The 15,074-nt window shown below is 39.4% G+C and overlaps 2 protein-coding genes across 2 annotated transcripts in view; one reads left to right on the top strand and one right to left on the bottom strand.

Moving 5' to 3' along the window:
• LOC103037426 (C-reactive protein) overlaps positions 1-15,074 on the top strand; it is a 190,755-nt gene that overhangs the window by 35,848 nt on the left and 139,833 nt on the right. The gene's annotated exons all lie outside the window — the stretch shown is intronic.
• ephb4b (eph receptor B4b) overlaps positions 1,871-15,074 on the bottom strand; it is a 36,978-nt gene continuing 23,774 nt past the window's right edge. Inside the window, exons 5-17 of the mRNA XM_049463183.1 lie at positions 14,143-14,298; positions 12,752-13,084; positions 12,180-12,304; positions 10,981-11,140; positions 10,762-10,861; positions 10,021-10,082; positions 9,428-9,541; positions 7,752-7,999; positions 7,127-7,342; positions 6,338-6,487; positions 6,014-6,207; positions 3,138-3,296; positions 1,871-2,980 (exon numbers count right to left, since the gene is read on the bottom strand). Coding sequence (XP_049319140.1) covers positions 2,878-2,980; positions 3,138-3,296; positions 6,014-6,207; positions 6,338-6,487; positions 7,127-7,342; positions 7,752-7,999; positions 9,428-9,541; positions 10,021-10,082; positions 10,762-10,861; positions 10,981-11,140; positions 12,180-12,304; positions 12,752-13,084; positions 14,143-14,298 — 2,120 coding nt within the window. The 3' untranslated portion in view covers positions 1,871-2,877. The remainder of the gene's footprint in view (positions 2,981-3,137; positions 3,297-6,013; positions 6,208-6,337; positions 6,488-7,126; positions 7,343-7,751; positions 8,000-9,427; positions 9,542-10,020; positions 10,083-10,761; positions 10,862-10,980; positions 11,141-12,179; positions 12,305-12,751; positions 13,085-14,142; positions 14,299-15,074) is intronic.

Genomic DNA, 15,074 nt, shown 5'->3' with positions numbered 1-15,074 from the left:
GCCTTATCATACTGTACTAATGAAATGAGGGAGGAATTTATGTTCATGCAAAAAAACAGACAGAACGACACGCCAAGAACACTGCACACACAACGACGCCAGCACACACACATACACACACACACACACACACACAAACAAACTGGTCCGGTTAATTCCTGAGAAAAATAAACACCTTTTTTTTCTGGAGCAGCAAAAAACTGCAGATTAACCAGAGATCAGTTCATCAAAACACCAGCCTGACATCTGATTCTGAGTTAAAGGAGCTAAACGCTTTTATTTAAACTAATATTTATACCAACAAAATATAGTAAAATTAAATTTAGTGAAAGTATATTAATAATAAAATACAATGAAATAAAATTTAGTAGAACATAGTAATACTGAAATATAATAAAAATTATTTTAATAGAAGTATAATAATACTGAAATATAATAAAATTAAATTTAGTAGAAGTACAGTAATACTAAATACAGTAAAATTAAATACTGAAATATAATACATTTAGTTTAGTAGAATATAGTAATACTAAAATATAATAAAATTCAATTTAGTAGAAGTATAATAATACTGAAATATAATACAATTAAATTTAGTAGAAGTATAATAATACCAAAATATAATAAAATTAAATGTATAAGAAGTATAATAATACTGAAATATAATACAATTAAATTTAGTAAAAAATGGTAGAGTAAAATAAAATTTAATGGAAGTATAGTAATACTGAAATATAGAACAATACAATTTAATGGAATTATAGTAATACTAAAATATAGTAAAATTATTTTAATACAATATAGTAATACTTTATATAGTAAAATTAAATTTATTAGAAGTATAATAAAACTAAAATCTAATAAATTTAATTTAAAGTATAGTAATACTGAAATATAGTCAAATTTAATTCAGTAGAATTATAGTAATACCAAAATAAAGTAAAATGAATTAAGTCAAAGTAAACCTATATTGAAATATAGTCAAATTAAATTTTATAAAAGTATAATAATGATTAAGCAGAAGAACATACCAAATTCAATTTTACAGTAACAGAAATGTAGCAAAACTGCAGTATAGTAATTAAAAGTTAGCCAACATATAGTATGTAATTTAGCATAAGAATAGTAATAGTAGTTTTGCAAAAGTAAAGCAATTATTGGCAAATTATTAGCAAATAATAAAACCATTATAGAAATATTAATTTAGTGGAAGTTTAGTAATGCAAAGGTAGCAAAGGGATAGAAATCCTAATTATAGAATTATAGCAAAATCTTAAATCTGAAATATAAATTTAGTAGAAGTGTAATAAAACTATTAGCAGAATTATAATACTAATTTAGCATTAGTATTCTAACACTAATTTACCAGAATTATACTACCAATTTAGCATAAATATAATACAAATAATTTAGCAGAATAATAATACAAATTTAGCAAAAGTATAGTAGCACTAATTAAGCAGAATATTACTAACTTAGTATATAAGTATAGTAATATTTATTTATTACAAATATAGAAGTATTAATTTAGATGTATATTAATACTAATTTAGCAGAATTATTGTACTATTTTAGCATAAGAATGGTAATATTAATTTACTAGAAATATAATAATATTCATTTAGAAGAAGTGTACTCATATTAACGTGGTAGTCATATATTACTACTAACATCAAAGAGTGTAGTAGTACTAATTTAGTATTATTATTAGAACTACATTAATACTATTTATATAGACGTAATGTAATATTGATTTAAAGGAAATAAACAGCATTATAATAGTGAATATTGGGCAGAAGCATGCAGTGTGTTTGTTCTGAAAGAAATAATAGTTATTAACGTGTAGTTGATAAATAAAGAAAGTCCAGAGTGGGAGGGACATCATTGAGGATCTTTATTGTGATTGGTCAGAGAGGCTTACACTCACATTGACTAAGGCTGCAATAAAATCTCCCAACATTTTTCATTTCTCAAATATAAATTCAGTACTCGGGTTTCTGTTTTCCTTTTTATTCATACAAAAAAAGAGAAAAAAACTATAATTACAAAAAATATCCTCATGGTTTATTAGAATAGTTATAATAATTATAAAACAGACCTTCAATATGAAGATCCTGCTGAAACTCCCAGAATTCAGAGGCGCAAACAGTTGCAGAGGCAACCAATCGGCGTCAAGGCAAAAGGCAGCAAAAAAAGGCTTTGTTGGGGCGGACGGCGTCTGGATCCGGGTCCCTAGACCACACCCCCTTTGTGTCCATAGGGTGTGGAGTCCACGCCCACTTTCATAGGTAAATCCCATAGTAACAATGATCAGTCCATCTGTATTAAACTGAACCAGATCAGATCACCTTCTCATCCCTCGTTCTCTTGCACACACACACTTACACACACCCACACACTCGTACAACGGTGTGTGTGTGTGCAGCCTGAAAGTGCTCATGTGATGGAGGGATGAATCTGTCCATTATAAAAAAGGAGAAAACAATAAAAGATGCTTAGTAAAACTTTAGTTCATCAGAAATCAGTCTGTTTTCCTTTTCAATCCTTTGTCACTTCCAACTCTCCTACGTCTTGATTGGCCAATGCCCTGAGTGTGAGCCAATCGGGTAGTGGCACTGTGGTGCGGAACTGGTTGGTCAGTAGGAGCAAGAAGGCACTATGATGTAATGATGACATCGTCTCCTTGAGAAATCCCTCACTGCTGGGCAGTGATTGGTTGAGGAAGTATAATATAGTATATTGGCGATGCTGATGAAAATGTCATTCCTTTTGGGCGGATTCTGATTGGCTGTCGTGGGTTAAAACTGGAATCGGAAGTGCAAGGGAAGGTTTTCTGTTGTCTGAAGGCTTTTCCCTGTAGTGTCTGTGGGTGTGTGGTCAGTATCTGAGTGAGTTCTTCCCTTGAACTCTCATTGTTTGGATGCTGGACAGAATCTTCTTCTGATGACCAGCCAGAGTAACACCAACACGCAATAAATCCCTGAGAGAGAGAGAGAGAGAGAGAGAGAGAGAGAGAGAGAGAGATAAATTAGTACATGACTTCAGCACTATAACCCGACAGAAATAGAACACAGCATGCAGACCACATAACAAGAGAGAATGACTGGTGTAAAGAGAAGAAAAGAGAAGAGACTCACTCAGTGGAGATCTGTGAAATGAGCTCGAAGCTGGTGAATCCAGCCTGAATGAAGTTCTCCTCGTATCTCTCCATCTTAATGAGCCTCAGCCACTCAGCCACTGAACTACACTGGGAGAGAGGAGGCGGGGGACGCTGGTCCAACAATGGAGGAGACAGCCTGAGAAAGGCAGAGAGCGAAAGAGAGAGAGAGAGAAAGAGAGAGAGAGCATGTCTATTAGAGATTATTCAACATCTCCAGATGGTCTGAGGCAAGGTTTCTTATTGCCAGCTTGTTGGCTAATTTAATTTCTCAGGTCCTCAGGTGTCACGCTGGTCAATGAGAAGCTAACTAAAACATTAATTAAGGAATGTATGAGATGTTTCTGACATTAGTGCTGAGGAATTTAGAACCAGTATGCCTTTTTTCAAATACCGCCATACCACTAGAGGCGCTGCGGAGCGCTGTGTAGAACAGCACCGCCAATGAAAGCGCAGTAGCAGCCAGTTAGCATAACAAGCTAAGTTCTGAGAACAGAACTCCTGTAGAGAACTCTTCTGCTGCTGCTGCTCCTTACAATATGAGTAACTAAAGCCCTGTTTAAATATATTAATTCTGTAGCTTGAAGGATAATGTTAATGCACATTGAACTGAATATATTTGTTAACTGAAGAACCAAGGGAATTGTGATAAACTGATAAACAGCTACTAAAATACTTTAATGCCTCTAATGGCTTCAATAATAACTTATTAATTGATATTAAACTTGTGTCTTACTTGTGCAAAAGAATATTTGAGAAATATCTCTATTGAATACTTAAACATTATTATTTTAGGTCCATTTATAGTGTTTATGGAACTATTTAAAATATTTAGCTAGTCTTGAAAAGAAAGCCGTGTTAAATTTTTTAGCATATCTCTTTTTAAGGTATATTGTTTAAATTCCTTTGCTGTTTTTCTGGTAATAGAAGTCTGATTTCTTCATATATTGTGTAATTTTGTGGGACAAAGTAAACCATATAGTAATCAAAGCCTTAATTTAAAGCCTTAATGTTTGATATTATAGGTCTTTCTAACAGTACAGTAACTATATATAAAAACATATATAAAAATATATTTTAAAAAATACCGTAATATACCGTAAAACAGTCAGAATCTTGCAAAATACCATGATATACATTTTTGGTCAAACCTCCCAGCACTAGTGTCCATATATTTCCAATGGCTGTTAGCTGTTTTAGCTTATATATATTATCTATAGAAGGACAACTAAAGACACCTGACAGCCTGAAGTTGGGGGGAGGGGGGGAGGGGTCCGAGGAAATTTGATTGGCGTGGACTCCTTAGGGACACACACACACACACACACACACACACACACACACACACACACACACACTCACACAGGACATTCCACGGTTCAAAAGGAGACAAGGGGCCAACATACCAGAGAAAACGAACCAGAGGGGGGTCATCATGCAGACTCACACACACACACACTGCCCACTGTGTCTTAGTTTTGACTGACAGCTTATTTTAGATGGAGAATGTGTGTGTGTGTTTCTAGTCTTCTGGTTGGAATTTAGTCTTCACTGACAATTCACTAATGAAAGTGTATGTGTGTGTGTGTGTGTATTGTTTGGCCAACAGGACATTCCAGGGTGATGCAGTTGGGAGGGGGGGTGGTTGGTTGTGGGCCATGGGGGGCAGTTTGGTCTGACGGATTTATTGAAGAGTGTTTAGAAGACAACAGGGAGGGTCTGTATGTGTGTGTATGTGTGTGTGTGTGTTGCTGCAGGATATTGTCAACCCCTTCCAAAGTGGTAGCTGAGCAGGATATGAGGGGAGTGTGTCGGTGTGTGTGTGTGTGCGTGCACACGCTACCGCTTCCTCTGTATGAAATGCAGCAGCAGTGTGTGTGTGTGTGTGTGTGTGTGTGTTGAGGTTGGAAAGTTCAGGATGCAGCAGTGAAGGTGATTAAACCTCTCTACCCTTATCCTACCCATACAGTTCCTGACACACACACTCAAATCTGCACACACACATCGGTATCTAAACTGCTTATAATACCAATCTTAATAGCAGTTATAATCATAATTAAATTAATGCTTTATTTTTTATACTAATACTTACTAATACACAAAATACACAAGATCAGACTATAAATACTATTAAACAATTAATACCGTATTTTTTGCACTATAAGGCGCACCTAAAACTGGTTAATTTTCCCAAAAATCGTCAGTTCGTCTTATAATCCAGTGCTTTTGTATGAATTTTACCAGTAAGGTTGTAAGGTGCAGTAAAGCCCCTCCACTGAAGTACAGCTTTATACAGGAGTTTCAGTTTAGTTCTCCAGCACCGGGACTGGAGTTAGCTGCTAATTGCTACTTCCCCGTTAAGAGGTAGGTATTATCAGACTGTAGCCTGCTGCTAACCCCGACTAGCACTGCTGAAGAGGTTGGCCGCTTATGCTAATGCTAATGCTGTGGACTTTGTGCTGGAGAATTCAGGAATCTAAGCTTACTGTAAATAAACGAAAGCACTTTACTTACCCAAATAAACAGTTTTCAGTAAATAAATCTGTGTAGATTTACACCCAGCGCTCGTTTGACTTTAGAAGAAAGTATTTTTTATTACAGTTTTGTTTGCTTTGCTTAGCTTTACTTAACTCAGTTAGCTACCCCCAACCACCACCCTGCGGTGAGACCTGCTAAACTAGAAGTTCTTTATAGTGTCTCTTAAATAATCCAGCGCACCTTATGTGTGAAAATAAACTAGAAAATAGACGTTCATTGATAGTGCGCTTTATAATCCGGCAGTAATACAGTAACTTTGTTGTCCATGTAGAGAATGCATCCTTATTAAAAACTAATAGGTACAATTTGTCAACTTACCCGTCGTGTGATTGGCCGGTGAGTTTGAGGGAGGCGGGATTTCGGATCAGCTTGTCGAGAGCGGAGACGATGTGCGAAAATCGTGGTCGTGAGCCGCGGTCCCGCTGCCAGCAGTCTAGCATTAGCTGGTGGAGGGGGGCAGGACATTCTGGGGGCGGGGGCAGGCGGTAGTCCTGCTCAATAGCGTTAATCACCTACAAATACACACATACATTTATTATAGACCCGCGCTACATTACATTTATTCATTTATAATTTTGTACTTTTTCCATGAAAACAAATGGAAATTAAATGTAAACATGTTTTATCAATACAGTTACTTACATCCTGGTTGCTCATGTCCCAATATGGCCGCTCTCCGAATGACATCACCTCCCACATGACTATTCCGTAGCTCCATACATCAGAGGCGGAGGTAAACTTGCGGAACGCAATTGCTTCCGGAGCCGTCCAGCGGATCGGAATCTTACCACCCTGAGAGAACGACAGGAGAGACAGGAGGATTAACATGCTATGGTGCTGCTATGGTATTTGCATTTGTTTATACAGCTCTGGAAAAAATGAAGTTCAGTTTCTGAATCTGTTTCTCTGATTTTGCTATTTATAGGTATATGTTTGAGTAAAATGAACATTGTTGTCTGTTCTATAAACATTTCTCCCAATTCTCTGATTTAGAGCATTTTTTTGCAGAAAATGAGAAATAACGGAAATAACAAAAAAGATGCAGAGCTTTCAGACCTCAAATAATGCAAAGAAAACCAGTTCATATTCATAAAGTTTTCAGAGTTTAGAAATCTTTTTAATTATTATTTTATTTTTTAATGACAGTTTTCATGCATCTTGGCATGTTTCCTCCACCAGTCTTACACACTGCTTTTGCATAACTTTGTCACTCCTGGTGCAAAAATTCAAGCACTTCAGCTTGTTTTGATGGCTTGTGATTCATCCATCTTCCTCTTGATTATATTCCAGAGGTTGTCAGTTTGGTAAAATCACAGAAACTCATTATTTGTAAGTGCTATCTTATTTTTTTTCAGAGCTGTATAATAAACAGCAGCTGTGCAGCAGCTGTATGATAGTTGTATTTGTGCAAGCGCATGTTTGCTTTCTCACCAGTGAGCTGGTATATGTGGGGTCAGATGAATTCTCGGTGAGGAATCTGGACAGTCCAAAGTCAGACACTTTGCACACCAAGTTACTGTTGACCAGAATGTTGCGTGCTGCAAGGTCTCTGTGGACGTAGCTCATTTCCGCTAGATACTTCATTCCACTCGCTATTCCCCTCAGCATTCCCACCAGCTGGATCGGAGTGAACTGTCCGTCGTTCAGCTGCAGAGAGAGAGAGAGTGAAAGAGAAAGAGAGAGAGAGAGAGAGATAAATTTCATGTTGACACTGTATGAGTGTATCAGATGCTGCTGTGCTAAACTTAAACGTCTCAGCTTGAGACGAGTCTATATTAACTTAACTCATAGCATTGGAGCTACGAGGCTAAACTACCTAACAAGAGTAATAGAGCCTTTTAAAACTCTGATTAGCATGGTGCTAACTTCATGCTAACATTATACAGCTTTTAGCATGTTTCCTACATAAACTTTAGCTGTCTGAAACATGGCCCTTTATTTTGTATTTGCTAGCTAAGGCCTGGCTAAATAAAATTAGAATTTTGATAAATTAGCATTTATACAATTTAAATTAAAAGCAAGCTAACCACACAAATATAAACACACACACACATACCCGTAAAAAGGAGTCCAGCGCTCCGTTCTCCATGTACTCGGTAAGGATCATGGCTGGACAGGAAGCAGTAATCACTCCCTCCAGGTGAATGATGTTGGGGTGCTGGAACTGACCCATGATTGACGCCTCAGACAGGAAGTCCCGCCTCTGCTTGTCTGTGTACCCGCCTTTCAGGGTCTTTATAGCTACGTAGTTCTCCTTCTTACCGGGGACCCGCAATCGGCCTCGACACACTTCACCAAACTCACCTAAACACACACACACACATACACATTATGTTAGAATGTGAGATAATACATATATGTGTTTATTGCAAATCTAGACTGCATTACTTATATAAGTATCTATACAGCTCTGGAAAAAAAGAGACCACTTAATGACAACGTTTTTCCTTGATTATGCCAAATTGAAAACCTCTGGGATATAATCAAGAGGAAGATGGATGACCACAAGCCCTCAAACCAAGCTGAACTGCTTGAATTTTTGCACCGGGAGTGGCATAAATGATCCAAAAGCAGTGTGTAAGACTGGTGGAGGAGAACACTCTTAAACCTCTTAAACCTTTATGAATATGAACTTGTTTTCTTTGCATTATTTGAGGTCTGAAAGTTTTTTCATTTTTATTTGTAATTTGGGAGAAAGTCTGTAGTTTATAGAGTAAAACAACAATATTTATTTTATTCAAACATATACCTATAAATAGCAAAATCAGAGAAACTGATTCAGAAACTAAAGTGGTGCCTTAATTTTTTTCCAGAGCTGTTTATATAACAGTAATATATTGAGTATATATTAGTATATAGAAGTAAGTAATAATTATACATCCGGTAAGTACATTCTTGGCATACAAAAGTCTAGACAGGGGAGCCCAAACTTTTGCCTATCACTATATACCAGATGTAATGATAAATAATCCAGTTTGTATTATACTGGGGTTACACAATCTCGCACGCCAAGGCTTTTAAGGTGAGAATAAAGGACAGTTGGCATGTGTGTGAAATGTGTGTGACATCAAATACTTTAACAGTATCACCTAACAAACACGCACAAACACACACACTCACAAAAACACACACACACAAACACACACACACAAACACACATGCACAATGAGCTATCTGAGACTGCATTCAGCTTCAGTGTTCATCTTTACTTCAGATGAAAAACATCTTACTGGGTTAGGGCCTCTTTCTCTCTCACCCTCTGCCCTCTGTGTGTGTGTGTGTGTGTGTGTGTGTTTTGTGTGTGTGTGTGTTTTTTGTGTGTGTGCGTGCTACTGTTGTTCACCTAAGAAACATGAGCACCCTTAGCCTAACCGCACCTGCAGGACACAATACTCTCTCTCTCTCTCTCTCTCTCTCTCTCTCTCTCTCTCTCTTTCTTTTCTTTCTTTGTCTCACACTCTTTCTTTTCCCTCTGCTCTCCCTCTCTCTCTCTCTCTCTCTCTCTCCTCTCTCTTTTCTTTTCTTTCCTTTCTCTCTTTTTCTCCTCTCTCTCTTCATGTCTTTCTCTCTTTTTTTCTCATTCATTTCTCTCTACCTCTCTCTAAATTAAAGGGTGTAGCTGAATATGAGCTGTATCAGATGAGGAGGAATGAGAGTACATCAGTGAGTCAGGAATGTACGAGTGTGTGTATGTGTGTGTGTGTGTGTGTGTGTGTGTGAGAGACAGCTCACCCGCTCCGATGACCTCCTCTATCTTGACGAAGGAGACGTCGATTTCTTTAGCGAACTCTCGCACCGCTTCATTTGGGTCTTCGTACGTAAATGGATCGATGTACACCTTAACACCTGCGCAACAGAGGCAACCACACACACACACACACACACACACACACACACAGATATGAGATTTAAGTAAAGGTTGTGTTCTTCGGTGTCCTTTGTTCATATATGTATGTATTTATAAAAAAGAATCCTCTTTCCTGCCTGTTAGTAAACACTCTGTGTTGGACACTGAAGTAAAGGAGCTCTGTTCTGATTGGCTGCTCATCAGCAGTGTTTTAAGGGCAGTTTTTTAATGTGAGCAGCTGACAGCTAATGTATCTGAACAATAACCTATCAACTGATACCACCACTGGCATCTCTCTACTGGTTTCCATCACCATGATGTGTGTGTGTGAGTGTGTGTGCTGGTATTGGTATGACTCATTCTGTGATGTTAGAACAACCCCAGGCAAAATAACTTCTTTTCACAGCAAGAATGTGTGTATATATATATGTGTGTGTGTGTGTGTGTGTGTGTGTGTGTGTGTGTGTGTCAGACTTACCTTGGCTCATGAGATACTGTCCACTCTTATCCAGCTCAGAGTCCTGCAGCCGACTGTGCCTCCTTAAAGAGAAAAAGAGAAAAAGAGAGAGAGAGTAGGTGAGTGTGTGAGAGATTTTTATTTGTTTTGTATTTATTTGTACTGAAATCCTTGAAGTGTTACACACAGCCCTCTGAGTGTGTGTGTATCTTCTGAAATATGTCAATCAAAACCAGTCTACAGTAGTACACACAACACACACACACACACTTACAGGCTATTAAACCCCCACACAGGACAGAAATAGCGCTGGGTGCGGGTTCCTCTGGCTAATGTGTGTGTGTGTGTGTGAATGTGTGTGTGCGCGTGTGTGCCGTCCTGGGGTCAGTTTCATTGTTCTTCAGAGCAGTCCTATGGAGACGGTACAGGGTGGACACATCCTGTTACCTCCCTCTCTCCCTCACACACACACACAAACACACACACACACACACTCCACATATTCTACTGCCAGCGCTCTACTGACTCATCAAATGTTGTACTGACTGACTTCTGAATAGCCAAAGCATATACATACACACACTTACACACACACACACACTCTGGCGCCGGTCCCGTTTCCCACCCACTGCTCCTGATTTCCTTCAATATCCTGAAATAATAAGCCTATTTAATCCTCAATGACCAAACCCCCCACCCCCAAACACACACACACACACACACACACACCACACATACTTCAGACAAGCCTTTACATCTTACCGGAAGCAGAACACAGCAAGCGTCACCACAATGATAAGGATGAGCAGCCCTGTAGCCACTAGCACACCTGTGACTATAAGCCGAGCGTTAGGTTCCGTTCCTGAGAGAGAGAGAGAGAGAGAGAGAGAGAGACACACAAAGAGAGAGACAGTTCATTAAACAGTCAAACAAGCAAATATTGGTGAAACAATATCTGAGTGTGTGTGTGTGTGTATGTACCATCAGGCAGCGTGCTAAACGTAGCCGTGTTGCTGAAGTGTCCGTATCCCGCTTTGGTTCTGGCTCTGACCTGAACCCGGTACTGAGAGGCCCGAGAAAGATCAGTCAGAGCAAGAGAATTCCCCTTACTCGTGATGTACTGCCACATGTCGTCCTCCCCCTGCAGGGTAACAGCGGCACAGGGGTTACAGGGGTAATGGGTAACGAGGTAAAAGAGGGTTACAGATCAATAAATAATGAGGTAAAAAGGGTTACAGGGTGATAAGTATTGGGTAACAGGATAAAAGTGTTACAGGGGTAAGAGTGGGTTATAGGGTAGAGCTGTACGATATTGGAAAAATTTGACGTTGCATCGCGATATTAATCAATGCGGGACCTGTGACAGCACCAGAGCTAAGTCAGCGCTTTAGAGTCAGCCAAGCACTCAAAACCAGTGGAAAACAGTAAAACAAAAATAATCACGCATTTAAATGCCATTTTAAAAGGTAAATAAGAGAGATTTTTTTCTGGGATTTAAAGCGTGATTCTGGTTGTAAAATATCTGGAAATATCTGTGCAAAACTGTGCGAAACTGAGGTGCACAGCTTTGGACAGGCTGTCTTCTTAAGCAGAGACGGCCCTGCTCACTCAGAACAATGTGTATCTATTTCTTGTGTCAAGAATAAAAACATTGCAACATGACGTGTTTGTTTTTTTTATTGCCTTAAGTAACATTGCACGTCGCGTGACTATTGCGCATGTGCGGATTGCGATGGCGATGTATAGACGATATATCGTGCAGCCCTATTTCATGGGTTGTTGGGCACTGGGTAAATGAAAGTTACATGAGAAATGGATTACAGGTAAAGGTGAGTTAGAGGGATAAAATGGTTGTAGAGCAATGGATAATGAGGTAAAAATTGGTAAAAAAAAAAAGAGGGGTTACAGTGTAATGTGGGGTACAAGGGGGGGGTGCAGGGGTTATATAGTAATTAGTAAAAAAGTAAAGGGCTTACATGGCTAGGGCTAAACGTGTTACAGGGTAATGGGTAACAGGGTTACAGAGAAATTAGTAATAGATAACAGTAAAATACTACAAAGAGTTTACATTGTTTACAAGTTAATGAGTAATGGATAACCTGGTAAACCCTGGTGTTGCAGGGTAATGGGTAACGGAAATAGTTTACAGGTTACAACAGTCTCTTTCTCTTCGTTCATACCTGTGAGCAGAATCTGAGCTCGTAGTCCAGGATGGTGTAGTGTGGTTGGGCAGGAACATCCCAGCTCAGTGTCATACTCGTCTCAGAAGCTTTCGTTCTCCTGATACCTGATACTGGAACAGGGACTGCACACACACACACACAGACACACACACAGTATTTCAATTATTAATCTAGTTATGACACTTATATTACAGATATTTACTATGTGGACATCTCCTAAAACCAAGAGCATTTGCTATAGTAGCAGCTTCTAGTCTTTTAGGAAAGCTCTGCACTAGATTTTTAGAACATTGCTGTGAGCAGGATTTGATTGTATTCAGCTCTGAGAGTGAGAGCACCAGTAAGGTCAGGTTCTGTCTGATGTTGGATAATAGATTCTGCCGCTCCAGTTCATCCAAAGTCCTGCTCCTCAGCTGCTTCAGAGCATCCCATTCTTATTGTTGAGTGCTTTTCTATAGAGGTTCTATTCTACAGCTATTCTATGTGTAAACAAAGGTATTTATCTTCAAAACCTTTTTTTATTATTATTATTTCATGCACAGTTCGAGATCCAAAGCACTCCAGCTTACCGTCAGTGCTGGTGGTGATGTTGATTGTGGCGGTGGCGGGTTGTGTGCCGCTGGTGGACGTGACCCCGTTGATGGTGATGATGGTGAAGGTGTAGTGTGTGTGTGGCAGCAGGCCGTGGATCACCACTCTGCGGTGCATCAGCCCCGTCTGTGCTGGCCGGTAGCTCACGCTCTCCGCACACGGCACGCACCCTCGGCCCGGCGCACACTGAGCACATTCCACCGAGTACGACAGGTCCAAACGGCCGCCGCGGTCCAGCGGCTCGCTCCACTCCAGAGTCACCACGGTATCGTTCACCTGGGGCACGATGTTACGCGGGGCGGACGGAGGTTCTGCAAAGTACAGGTAGGTTAAGGGTTAGAGAATGAATGAGAGGAACAGACAGCATTTGGGGGGGGGGGGGGGGCTGAAGTGATGGTGTGAACGTGTTATTTTAGTCTTAGGAGGAAAGAAAGGAGATTTAGAAAAAAGTAAAAAGAGAAAAAAAGAGAGAGAGGCGAGAGAGAGGAAAAGAATTCCCAAGGAAAAAGGAGTAACTATTAAATGGGTGTGTTCACATTGTTTAGGTCCAAATGCTTGCTTTTAAAGGGGCGTGTGCCAGGACACCTACTTAAAGAGGGAGGGGGCTATTTAAAGGGGCGTGTTCTCACTCAGCTGGTGTTTAATTTCAGCCTCATTGTTAAATCTGTTGCTCTCTTCTATTAGCAATGGACAACTGCAGTGCTTTAATGACACACCACACACACAAACACACACAGGCACTGAGCCCTTAAATATACAGCAGTGTGTGTGTGTGTGTGTGCAGTTTCTATGGAAGACAAACAGCCCATAACAGTCATTCATGAAATTGAGGGGAATAAGAGTGAGAAAGAGAGAGAGAGAGATTATCCAGGTCTGACTGAGAGATTCTAGAGCACCATAGGGGATATGAATAATGGAACACTCTAAAGTGAGTATGGATTCTGGAACACTCCAAAGTGAATGTGTATACTGGAACCCTCTGAGGTTAGTATCGATTCTGGAATACTCTAAAATGGGTATAGATTCTGGAACAATCTAAAGTGAGGGTTCTGGAAGTCAATGTCAATTCTGGAACACTATAAAACAGTTATGATACTGGAACACTCCAAAGCGGGTATGGATTCTGGAACACTATATAGTGAGTGATGATTCGGGAACACTTTGAATTGAGTGAGGAATCTGGAACACTCCATAGTGAGTGAGGATTCTGGAGCACTGTATATATTCTGGAAGTGAGGGAGAGCAGGAATGCTGGGATCAGAGGTGTAGTGTGTAGTGTATGAGAGCAGGGAGAATATGGGCTGATTATTCATTAATGTGAGACTTGCTGGTGTGTGTGTGTGTGTGTGTGTGTGTGTGAGAGACTCACTGCTGCAGGCTGTATCCGGAGGGTCAGTGGGTGCTCTGTAGTAGCCGGTGCGGCAGGAACAGGCCACAGCGCCGAGAGTGTATGTGTTACTGTACATAGGACACCCACGACACACACTCGCCCCCATAGAGGCCTTATACTGCCCCACCGCACACGCTGCAGAGAGAGAGAGAGAGAGATGGGTTAATCCTAACATATGCAGAGCATATAAACACACACACACACACACACACACACACAGCCAAGAGATAAACAACAGAGAATCAAATAAACACACAGTGATTTAATCAAAAGTACACAAACACAAATACACACACCCACACCACTGGGACAAACAGCACACCCATCCCTCCATCAGTCAGTCTATCTATCTCTGTATCTGTGTGTGTATGTGTGCGCGTACATAATTTAACTGAACTAAACTGGTTAAAAGTAAATAAAGTGAATTATTCTAAACTGTAAGACAGTACCGAATGTAAATCAGGTGAGAGTGTAAATCTGGTGTGAACATAAATCAGTACTGACTTGAATGTTAATCAGGTGTATACTTAAAGAGGTACTGAGTATAAATATAAATCAGTACTGGATTTAAATCAGTTCAAAATGTAAATTAGATGTAAACATAAATCAGACGTAATGGTAAATCAGATATAATTAAAATCAGTACAGAATATTAATCAGATGTAACTGTAAATCAGATTTGAACATAAATCAGCACTCAATATAAATCAGTGCTCAATGTAAATCAGATGTGAATATGTTTTGTGTTCAGAACGAGTCAAAACAATAAAAAAATAAGAACTGACATCATGTTTGAGAGTTTAGGAAGTGTGTGTTTACAGCTAGACAAAAACACACAATACACTCAGTTGCTCACAGCCAAAATAACACACACACACACACACAAATGAGTAACTATTATTCATTTGAAT

This window comes from Astyanax mexicanus, chromosome 13 (assembly GCF_023375975.1).
Source record: "Astyanax mexicanus isolate ESR-SI-001 chromosome 13, AstMex3_surface, whole genome shotgun sequence".
Lineage (NCBI taxonomy): Eukaryota > Metazoa > Chordata > Actinopteri > Characiformes > Acestrorhamphidae > Astyanax > Astyanax mexicanus.
The sequence above is the reverse complement of the archived record's forward strand: the minus strand, read 5'-3'. Positions and strand labels throughout refer to the sequence as shown.